Here is an 11,261-nt window from a genome sequence, read left to right as displayed (position 1 = left end):
ATGAACAACTGCTTTTGGAAGATGATCTCAAATTCTTACTTCCTATTCTCCGTCGCAGCGGCCGTTCTTCCATACAACTGTACATCAAATTTCTCTCCTTCCCACGATGAAGGTGGGCGACGGATCGCTTTTTGTTAACATAGTTTGGGAGATCAGTGTGTTTATGGACGATAAACTTCAATTTAACCATCATGTATCGGACATCGAGCTAACGCTGCCTAGATGTCTCTAGGCATAGTCAGATTTTTCACTTCTAGAGGGTCCAGAAGAACCTTCATGCATCGAAGATTAAATTTTGATTCTGTTCGTCATCTGCTGGAATATTCCAGCATTATTTGGACCTCTATCCGGTACTAGCACAGTCACCCGAACAGTGAAGGTTCATCAACTATTAACCTGGATTGCGTTTTGACAACTTTATGGTCACTATAATATTCCGTTACTGTCCCATTTCAGCCGTTGCCAGTTCCTGGAGCTCTAAACACGGGAAAGTAGCTGTCAACAGGCGCAAGCTTTATGCGCTGTGAGTCTACTTGTCGGTGTCACCGATGCACGACGCGAACCTTACTCTCCGTTATCTCTATCTTTGTACTCACCTATGTCCATGACTATCAGGAAAGTTACGCACGAACAGATCAATCGTTATGATTTTCCATATGATAAAATTATTTCTTTCACACGCATGTACAACCATAGGATCAAAATCTTGCTTCTCACTATAGTGAACAGGTGCTTCTCACTGTAGTGAGAAGTGAGATTTTGTTGGTAGTGTTTGTTCCACCGAAGAATCAAGAAGTATAACAAAATTTTAGTCTATAAAAAATGGTAATTCACACAATTCTTTTTATAAAGTACGCAAATGATTCATACAATCCATGTTCTATTAGTATTACGATGGATTTTCCAGTAGTGGGTAAATTAAACCAAGCAAGCGAAGAACTGGGAAACCAAGACGTCTATCAGCTTGTAATTCATATCGACAAAATTTGCCTATTAAGTCAAATTTGTACTGACAAAATCCTTAATAATTTTTAAAGCTATTTTGTCAATAGGGATGCCAGCCAAAGAAGAAAACGCAATCTTTCATCGCTCACCGAACCGTTTCTTTACGGAAGCGGCCCATTCTAGCGGATGGCCCGCCTTCTTATGCTTATACATGTTCGAGCCACATGCAAAGGTACGCGGACACCACGGACATCGGTACAGTATCGTACCCGTGTGTGTTGCTTCATGCTCCCGCAGGCGCAGGGCCGTTTTGAAGCTTTTGCTGCATAACGTGCAGGGATACTCGGGCCGCGATGTATGATGCAGATGAATGTGCGACTTGAGAGCACTCGCATTGACGGATTCTTTGCCGCAGAATTTACAAGTCACCGGTCCATCGCTAGTGTGGCAGCGTATCCGATGCTGTTGGTAGGATTTTTTGTTTCGCAACCTGCAACAAAATTAGGCAGATATGTTATCTGTTTGAAATCTTTTGTTACAATAATGTACATACCATTTTTTGCACTGTTCGCATTGATGCTTCAACTGCGACTTTCCCTCGACCGAGTGGGTCAACCGATGATTCTCGAACAGCGCCCGACTGTTGAACCCTTTCGCACAGATATCACAGATCCAGTTGAACCCACCGCCGTGAAACGTTTGCTGGTGGCACTTCAGCACCGTCGCGGTCGTAAACGATCGCTCACAGACATTGCAGTGGTTCAGCTTTTTATGCTTCGCCAAATGATGTACCAGATGCTGCTTCAGCAAATAATCCTTCACAAACGTTTCGCCGCACACGTCGCAGCAGAACGGCCGCTGGGCCGCCGGTGTATGTATGCGCCATTTGTGGTTCTGTAGACTCCGGCTGCTGGAGTAGCTTTTGCCACACACATCGCAACGAAAACAGTCGGGATTTTCGTGTACCAGGCAGTGTTCGTAAAGTGATTGCCGTTTGCTGTACGTACGGTCGCAGCACACCACATCGCAACTTCGCTGACTGTGAACCTGTATCGCGTGCTGCTTGAGGCTTGTGAAGTTTTCCGCGAAGTAGTCACACCTGCTGCAATTTAGCAAACAGTGGCGCTTGATAAGTTGCTCCTGTTCGCTAATTTCAGTCGCCGAAATACGCGTACGATATTGCGATGAAACTATCCGGTCTTCGGCGGGTTCTGTGCCACTGTTGTTGCTTGATGCCGTCTCGGTGCTGTCCAAGGCTGGATGATGCAATGCTCGATGCTTTTCTAGCGACGGTTGGCTGGCAAAGCTGCAAAGAAAATGTAGAAGAGAAAAAAACTTCATTACAAGATTTTGCACATTTTTATTAAAGCTTTCAGCCTAAATCCCCTGTAAAAATATTTTAAGTGAACAAACCCCCATAAGGCTTACAATATATTGCAAAGTTTGCAACTTATATTCTTTTTCGCTACATTCTCATGCCACGTGCCGTGCGATTGCAGGAGGTGTTCGGTTGCGAACGATTTATCACACTCGTCACATTTGTATCGCTTTTCCTCCTCCGCTGTGTGAATAAGCAAGTTATGATCGTCCAACGAGTCTTGTTTGCGAAATTTAATACCACAGGGAATGCATCGATACACAACTGTCCGGCCATGCGACAGCAGATGCATCTTCAACGATCTTCGCCGCGTGTATTTGCGACTACAGCAAACTGCATATCCATTTTTGTTATGCTCCTGGCGATAGTGTTTCAGCAGTGCAGCAAAGGTGAAGCGTTCTTCGGTCACTTTTGGCGCAGAAGACTTGCTACCATTGTTCGCCAGACGGAAACAGTCGTAACACATTAGCTCCAGCGTGCTACCCTTGATGCGGCATAAGGACAAACCGACACCGGGATACGGTGAAGGTTTGTCGTGGGCTGCTGATGCATTGCTCTGTTGTCGCGCATTGTTTCCTTTCTTGAGCACTGCCAAAGGAATGTTTGAATCGCTGTCGGATTCTTCGTCCCGATCGACAGATTCGATATGCTGCCCGATTTTTGATTCATCGTCACTGTCCGTGTAGTTTTCTTTTACGTAGATTTCATTTCTAAACGGTGTGCTTTCTTCCTGCAACCAGTCCACATGTTCGCTTGTGTCGATCGGTTTGCTCTCTGTGAAGCAGTGCTCTTGCTTAACCGTTGGTTGCACCGCATGCAGCCTTTCTATTTGGTTGTAGAACTGGTGGAAGGAAAAGGTTATGTCCCAGCATTTTGGGCAGATGTAGCGATCCTTGCAAGCGATTTCCTACGGGTAAGCACAAACAGGGAAGGTAAATATAAAGCACCTGGGAAACTTGTCCAAACAAAACTTACCGATAGCCAGAAATGCTTGCAAATAACGTCTGCAATCGATTCACTGCCGATTGCTGTTCGCTCAGCGAGAAAGTGACGATCGTTGCTATTTAACTGACACAGTAAGCAAACTTCATCGCTGACCGGCTGATCTTTATTAGCGTTCATTACCGCTGGTTTTATACCGACCACCCGAAAAAAAACCAAGGAAACAGTGCTTAGCTTCCAATTTCCATTTTCCAGTGTTTTCGTAGCATGTTCTAAACTTCTAGCTTTCGCAATGCAAACCGATACATTTCGCTTTCGTTTGTGTTGTTCGATTTTAGGCAGTTTGCACTCTGTTTAGAAAAAAAAAAACATTTGAAGTGTCAAAACAGTACAAGCTTTGCCCAAGAAGGATTGAAAACAAATGACAGCCATTTTAAATTGACTGTTGATTTTGATAGCTCAAACATGTCGTGAAATAAAAATGTATAGTCTTACAAATTGAATTATCTGGAGAAATCCTTCTCGAGTGTTTAACAAAATTCGTTGAAGTCTTTACACTTAAAATTCAAAATGGTGAGTTCAGCTTTTATTTCTCATTGCCCCTTTGTGGGTAGCTTGTGTATGCGACATGTGTTAACAAAGTATTTTCTAAGCGAGAAACTTTTGCAAACGCACAGTAGGGCTTTTTCGATTTTCGTGGACTGAAATATTTTCTGATTTAAAATATTCCACAGCTGCATATTCGCTGCGTGGGAATACTGCATAAGCACCGCAGTCGAACGTCAGCAACTGTTTATAGGCGTTGACGGCTGTCAGTTGGCATCACCACTACACGCATACACAGCATACATAGCGTAAAATGCTGGCGTTGGTGTAGAGACGGCGATTCCAAAGAGAAAATAAAATTTGTACAGCAGCATAAAAAGGGGCAAATGAGGGGTGTGTTTTAATGAGCGAAGTAAAAGTAAGGAATTTCTACGTTCTTTACTTAGTGCACAGTAAGGTTAATGTTAGTTGTAAGTGCTGAAGTGGGAGGAGTGTTGTGGCTGCATGTGAACCGTGCAGGCATCGTCAAATCAATATTAATCATCTTCATAGGCAAATATTAGTCATACAAGTTTTTAATAAGGTAAGTACGCAGCGACATATTGGATGGGGTCTTGCCCATTAAAAAAATTGCTAACAAAACACTCGAAAACGCTACCACAAACTGTGCAATAGGGGCAACTCCATTGGGGCATAAATAGGTACAGCTCCGATGGGGTTGGCACCCCATCAGTGATGCCGTGAACGGTGTGACATTCAATGAAGCTAAAGGTGTATTAAATCAAACGAATCGTTTCCGTTTCATTTGTTCGTTCGCAGCATCACCACCCTTAACGCGATGGCTCAGGAAAAGATAACGCTGGCGGATGCACTGTCCAACGTGGAGGTGCTGGACGAACTACCCTTGCCGGACGAGCAGCCATGCATCGAGGCTCAGCCCTGCTCCGTGGTGTATCAAGCGAATTTCGATACAAACTTCGAGGATCGGAATGGCTTTGTGACCGGAATCGCTAAATACATCGAGGAAGCGACCACGCACGCAAACCTGGTTGGTATCGGAAGACTGTTGCCCTAGATTGCTTGGTTGGCGGATGTGCTGAAGCATGAAGCTTCCGTTCCGCCAAGTTTACGCGTGTACGCCAAAAGCTAACTAACTGCTTACGTTTTCTTATACTTTCTTCCGACCGATCTAGAATCAACTGCTCGATGAAGGACAAAAGCATGCGGTGATGCTGTACACCTGGCGTTGCTGCTCGCGAGCCATACCACAGCCAAAATCGAACGAGCAACCAAACCGGGTGGAAATCTATGAGAAAACGGTCGAAGTGCTCAGCCCGGAAGTGAACAAATTGCTAAACTTCATGTACTTTCAAGTAAGCATTCGATTTCACGCACGCACATGCAACGTTTACAGTTTCTGCAATCAAAAATCCCAACGCTCAACCCATTATAAGACAAACAATCAATTTTCAATTGAACGACTGCAGCCGTACGAAAAACCAATTTATAGAAATGCGCGTTTTCATATATTTTTGTTCTTGTTCCGGTTTTTTTGTGGAAAGTTTCAATTTATTTTTGTTTCCTTTAGTAGAACTATGGTATGCTATGGTAGAAGTTGTGGGTGATTTATCTGAGGAACTCTTTAAAGCTATAAATATAACTTGTTTGAATTTACAAATTAACCGGAAAGTATAAATAATTTTACTACAAGACGGAACGAGATAAAAAATATATGGAAATGCGTCAAAAAGTCTCGAGATACCCTGTGAATACTTTGCCAACTGTTTCAAGATTTTCTATTTTAGCGCGTTTCCTAATTTTCTCTTACGATTTATATATACTTTTATTGATCTATTTTAGCGCAAAGCGATAGAAGCATTCTCCGGCGAGGTGAAACGACTGTGTCATGCGGAAAAGCGTAAAGATTTCGTCTCGGAAGCGTACCTTTTGACGCTCGGCAAGTTTATCAACATGTTTGCGGTGTTGGACGAGCTGAAGAACATGAAATCGAGCGTAAAGAACGATTACAGCACGTATCGGCGGGCGGCGCAATTTCTAAAGGTTATGACGGACTCGCACAGCTTGCAGGAGTCCCAGAATCTGTCCATGTTTTTGGCGACGCAAAACAAAATCCGCGACACGGTAAAGGATACGCTCGAGAAGATAGCGGGCTACGAAGATTTGCTGTCCGAGGTGGTTAATATCTGCGTGCACATGTACGATTCGAAGATGTACATGACGCCGGAAGAGAAGCACATGCTGGTGAAGGTGATGGGTTTTGGGTTGTTTTTGATGGATTCGGAAATTTGTAACATCAACAAGCTGGACCAGAAGAAAAAGCTGCGACTCGATCGGATCGATCGTATTTTTAAAAATCTGGAGGTAGTACCACTGTTTGGCGATATGCAGATTGCCCCGTTCAACTACATCAAGCGCAGCAAACACTTTGATCCGAGCAAATGGCCCCTGTCCAGCTCAACGGCGATCAGCCCGCAGGCAGACCTGATGGTGCATCTGCCGACGATTCGGGAAGATCATGTGAAGTACATATCGGAGCTGTCGCGCTACAGCAACGAGGTAACGACCACGTACAAGGATAATGCGACGGATGCAGAAAACAAATCGACTGCCGATCTGGCGTTGCGCGGTTTGCAGCTACTGTCCGAATGGACGTCCGTCGTTACCGAGCTGTACTCGTGGAAGCTGCTGCACCCGACCGACCACCACCAGAACAAGGATTGTCCGGCCGAGGCGGAAGAGTACGAACGGGCCACGCGCTACAACTACACCGAGGACGAAAAGTTTGCCCTAATCGAGGTGATAGCGATGATCAAGGGGCTGCAGGTGCTGATGGCACGCATCGAAACGGTCCTGTGCGAAGCGATACGGCGCAGCATCTACGCCGAGTTGCAGGACTTTGTCCAGCTGGTGTTGCGCGAACCGCTACGAAAGGCGGTCAAAAACAAGAAGGATCTGATCCGATCGATCGTGATGTCGGTGCGGGAAACGTGTGCCGACTGGCAGAAGGGTACGGAACCGTCGCAGGATCCGGCCCTCAAGGGCAAGAAAGATCCGGACAGTGGGTTTGCGATCAATGTGCCGCGGCTGAATGTGGGCCCATCGTCCACGCAGCTGTACATGGTGCGCACGATGCTGGAATCGTTGATAGCGGACAAATCGGGCGGCAAGCGTACGCTGCGGAAGGACATCGACGGTTCCTGCCTGTCGCAGATCGATGCGTTCCACAAGGCATCGTTCTACTGGACGTATTTGCTTAGCTTCAGCGAAACGTTGCAGAAGTGTTGTGATCTGTCGCAGCTGTGGTATCGAGAGTTTTATCTCGAAATGACGATGGGAAGAAAAGTGAACGTAAGTAGAATGCCATTTTTTCTGTGTGTCTATTTATTAGTTCTATTATCGTAAAGTTTTTTTTATCGATGGTAAGAAAATGATAGATTAATCTCTTGCCACCTTTTTGAAATAGAACATCGCACTCAAAGTCCTCAGTATTAGTGAATTTTATTTGGTATTTGAGAAGAGCGTGTAGCTAACGCCTCTAAAACACCCTTTTTCTTTTATTGTTATACAATTATTTATGAACTCATGGAACTTAAGGCATGACCCGACTGTACTGATATTGTTTTTTCTCTGCTCTTTAAAATAAGAAATGTACGGTGCGCCATCAACACAACGAAGAGTGTAGCGATCTGATTACGATGGAAAAGCGCATTCAGTTCCCGATCGAAATGTCCATGCCGTGGATACTGACGGACCACATACTACGCACCAAGGAACCGTCGATGATGGAGTACGTGCTGTACCCGCTGGATCTGTACAACGATTCGGCCCTGTACGCGCTCACCATCTTCCGCAAGCAGTTCCTGTACGACGAGGTAGAGGCCGAGGTGAATCTATGCTTCGATCAGTTCGTTTACAAGCTAAGCGAGCAGGTGTTTGCCCACTACAAGCAGCTGGCCGGCAGTATCTATCTCGACAAGCGGTTCCGCGTCGAGTGCGAAGTGCTGGGATTTAACTTCCAGTCCTACCCGCGCAACAATAGGTACGAAACGCTGCTCAAACAGCGCCATGTGCAGCTGCTCGGTCGTTCGATCGATCTGAACAAGCTGATCACGCAGCGCATTAATGCGGACATGCAGAAGAGCTTGGAGCTGGCAATTTGTCGGTTTGAAGCTAGCGACATCACCGGCGTTGTCGAGCTGGAAGCGCTGCTGTCGGTGAACAAGCTTTGCCACAAGCTGCTCTCCAAGTGGTTAGCGCTGGACGATTTCGATGCGATGCTAAAGGAAGCCAATCACAATGTGCTCGCACCGTACGGGCGCATCACGCTGCACGTTTTTGTCGAGCTGAACTACGATTTTCTCGCCAACTATTGCTACAACGCGGCGACGAACCGCTTCGTGCGCAACAAGCTGCAGATTGCATTTTCCGGCCCGATCACGCGCGAGAAGGCACCGGTCATGTCGCACTACTATCTGTGGGGCTCAAAACCGTTGAACGCGGCCTACTCGACGCAGTACAGCCAGTATAATGGGTTTGTCGGTGCGCCCCATTTCCATGCGATCTGTCGCTTGCTCGGATATCAGGGCATTGCGGTGGTGATGGAGATCATACTGAAGGATATCGTGAAACCGCTGGTGCAGGGCAATCTGCTCCAGTTCACCAAGACGCTAATGTCAGCGATGCCCAAGTGCTGCAAACTGCCGCTGTGCGATTACGGGTCGCCCGGTGTGCTGAGCTACTATCAGGCCCATCTGGTCGACATTGTGCAGTATCCGGATGCGAAAACGGAACTGTTCCAGTCGTTCCGGGAGATGGGCAACTCGTTGCTGTTCTGTTTGCTGATCGAGCAGGCCTTGTCGCAGGAGGAGGTGTGCGATCTGCTGCACGCTGCACCGTTCCAAAACATTCTACCGAGACCGTTCTGCAAGGATGGCGAGAAGCCGGAAAGCAAACAGAAACGGTTGGAGGCGAAGTACGCCTCGCTGCAGATAGTGCCAAACGTGGAAAAGCTGGGCACGGCAAAGGTAAGTCCGTCAACCATCATTAAAGCGATTGGATAAAAAGCGACTTGGAGCGACTTTAAAAATATATGCGGCTTTATACAATATAAACCTTTGGAAGTGCACTGAAATGCTATTATGTGGGTTTTGTTTGATTTCCATTTCTCCAGCAAGCAATGATTGCCCGCGAGGGCGATTTGCTGACACGCGAGCGTTTGTGCTGCGGGTTAAGCATTTTCGAAGTGATTCTCGGGCGCGTTAAATCATTCCTGGACGATCCGATCTGGATGGGTCCACCACCGATCAACGGCGTGATGAATATTGACGAATGTTCCGAGTTTCACCGGCTCTGGTCGGCGCTACAGTTTGTGTACTGTATACCGGTCGCTGGTACGGAATACATGGTTGAGTACGTATCGTCTAATGCGTTGGTTAAGGAAGAATATTCCAATTATGTGGAATGTCCAATGTTTCTTTTTTTTCTTACAGGGAACTTTTTGGCGAAGGTCTTCACTGGGCTGGTTGTACCATCATCGTGCTGCTGAACCAACAGCGAAAGTTTGAAGCGCTCGATTTCTGCTACCATATTCTACGTGTGCAACGCGTCGATGGCAAAGATGACACTGTCAAGGGAATCGTACGTAACCGCATACGAGTTGATCTTCTTTTTTTTGCTTTCTTAGATACATATGTACCAACCCATCGTATTTCTGTTTCTCCTTGTAGAATCTGAAGCGCATGGTCGATCGCATCCGTCGCTTCCAAGTGCTAAACTCGCAGATATTTGCCGTGCTGAACAAATATCTCAAAAGCAACGATATCGAAGGATCAAATGTGGAGCATGTGAGATGTTTTCCGCCACCGCCACATCCGAGCGTAGCGCCCTCGCACTATCACGATCCCAACAAACTGCGAAGTCAGTAAAAAAGAAAAAGGAAGTGTGCATGAAGTATCGGTTTTTCACAACCGATGCTTCTCCATCGCAGTTTTATACAACGCCAAAACATATACACACATACACTCAGACACATAAATATTTAGGGGGTAAAAATTGGCACTACTGTTCGTCGAAAGATTATGTATGCTGTTGTAGCCTGAAAAGATTGTACACAAAATTCTTCGTTTTCATATCTTTCTTTTCGCTCTTGGCGTCAATCGCATGTTTCTTTATATGCTATTTTCATTTTAATATTATATATTATTACAATGGTTTATATTTATATGCCCATTTATATACTTTTACGCATAGTTTGCAAACACCTAGATATCTTTTCATGCAGTTTGGATGTGCTTTTGCTGAAAACAAAAACAAAAATGGAGTTTACACTACGCGCAATTGTACGGGCTGGCTATGGTTCACCGCAACTATAGAAAGTGAAAGGTAAAAGACAGGCTTTGTTTTTTTTCTCGTTAGTTTAAGGTATCATAACAACCATGCTCATAAAGTCTAAAGATAGGATACATACGGCAATTATTTTGTTTTGTCATATCTTTGCGGTTTGCATATGGTTCGGAAACCCGTGCAATATACGTCATTAATGTAAGGTTTGGACAGCAACAACAAAAAACATCATTACTATCGTTCATTTAGCTAACGATGTTAGGCGATATATAGCTTCCATTCAGCGTAAAACAAAACGGGCTAGTTTCATGCTTGCTGAAATCATAACGATTACCCGCACTAGGCCTACTGTCGTGTGTTGGCGAATTGCTAGTAAGTAATGATAATTGTACCAGCTATCTAACGTCTCCAAATACAAATTATCAATACATATATGAATAGTATATGAATAGTGGTGTTTCTTTATTCTTTTAAGTTACATGTATTGCATATATTATAAATTGTTTAAAAAACAGATCTTGAAAACAGAAATGGTCTCTGCATTCTATGAATTTTAAGTGTGCACGAGCTCCTTTTTTCCCGGATGCTCTCGAGCTCTCGAACACATGAATGCCACATGCCACATCAACACATGAAAGTGTAGATGTGTTCGATGTTTCAAAGAGGAAACTTTCTGCGTCAGGATTCTAGCTATTTAATCGCTTCTTAAATTATTAGTTGATCGTATGTGTGGGGATTGAAGCTTCACTGAGACACAATGTCTACAACACAAATAACATACACAATGTCTACGACCTGCGGTCCTGGAAATCTCCATACTTATCCTTATGAATTTCCGATAGGTTCGTGATGAATTTTTCCCAGCAAAAACACTAAAACGGGACGAATTCTGTAATAGAGCTAATGTATTTATTTCCTTATTGTAACCTCGTATAACTCTTCCCATTCGGTACTGGTATAGTTATGTAGGTTCACAAAACTTGCTGCTATGTAAAACAAAGTGCTTTGGCTCTTGCATTTTATGTGCGTTGCTGTCCGTTTTATGTCCGTTCTGTTTGTTCTGTTGTTCTGTTTGTTGTTTTGTATA

General features: G+C 44.9%; 2 protein-coding genes across 2 annotated transcripts; one reads left to right on the top strand and one right to left on the bottom strand.

The window, feature by feature from the left end:
• Positions 1-1,083: 1,083 nt before the first annotated feature.
• LOC126556044 (zinc finger protein 888-like) lies at positions 1,084-3,445 on the bottom strand. The gene is made up of 4 exons (XM_050211257.1): positions 3,299-3,445; positions 2,374-3,230; positions 1,499-2,251; positions 1,084-1,435 (listed from the first exon to the last, which is right to left on the bottom strand). The coding sequence occupies exons 1-4, from the start codon at positions 3,443-3,445 to the stop codon at positions 1,084-1,086; spliced, it is 2,109 nt and encodes a 702-aa protein (XP_050067214.1).
• Positions 3,446-4,649: 1,204 nt separating this feature from the next.
• LOC126567190 (cytoplasmic FMR1-interacting protein) lies at positions 4,650-9,756 on the top strand. The gene is made up of 7 exons (XM_050223424.1): positions 4,650-4,859; positions 5,005-5,184; positions 5,672-7,180; positions 7,477-8,856; positions 9,003-9,241; positions 9,322-9,469; positions 9,559-9,756. Exons 1-7 carry the CDS (start codon positions 4,650-4,652, stop codon positions 9,754-9,756), a joined length of 3,864 nt encoding a protein of 1,287 aa, XP_050079381.1.
• Positions 9,757-11,261: the final 1,505 nt, after the last annotated feature.

This window comes from Anopheles maculipalpis, chromosome X, assembly GCF_943734695.1.
Source record: "Anopheles maculipalpis chromosome X, idAnoMacuDA_375_x, whole genome shotgun sequence".
Taxonomy (NCBI): Eukaryota; Metazoa; Arthropoda; class Insecta; order Diptera; family Culicidae; genus Anopheles; species Anopheles maculipalpis.
This window is presented reverse-complemented; position numbering and strand designations above follow the sequence as displayed.

Coding starts and splice junctions, on each gene's coding strand:
- LOC126567190 (XM_050223424.1), top strand. CDS start 4,650: ATGGCTCAGGAAAAGATAACGCTGGCGGATGCACTGTCCAACGTGGAG. Junction 5,185..5,671: donor TAAACTTCATGTACTTTCAA/GTAAGCATTCGA, acceptor GATCTATTTTAG/CGCAAAGCGATAGAAGCATT. Junction 8,857..9,002: donor AAAAGCTGGGCACGGCAAAG/GTAAGTCCGTCA, acceptor CCATTTCTCCAG/CAAGCAATGATTGCCCGCGA.
- LOC126556044 (XM_050211257.1), bottom strand. CDS start 3,445: ATGAACGCTAATAAAGATCAGCCGGTCAGCGATGAAGTTTGCTTACTG. Junction 3,231..3,298: donor GCAAGCATTTCTGGCTATCG/GTAAGTTTTGTT, acceptor GCTTACCCGTAG/GAAATCGCTTGCAAGGATCG. Junction 2,252..2,373: donor TGCAAACTTTGCAATATATT/GTAAGCCTTATG, acceptor TTTTCTTTGCAG/CTTTGCCAGCCAACCGTCGC.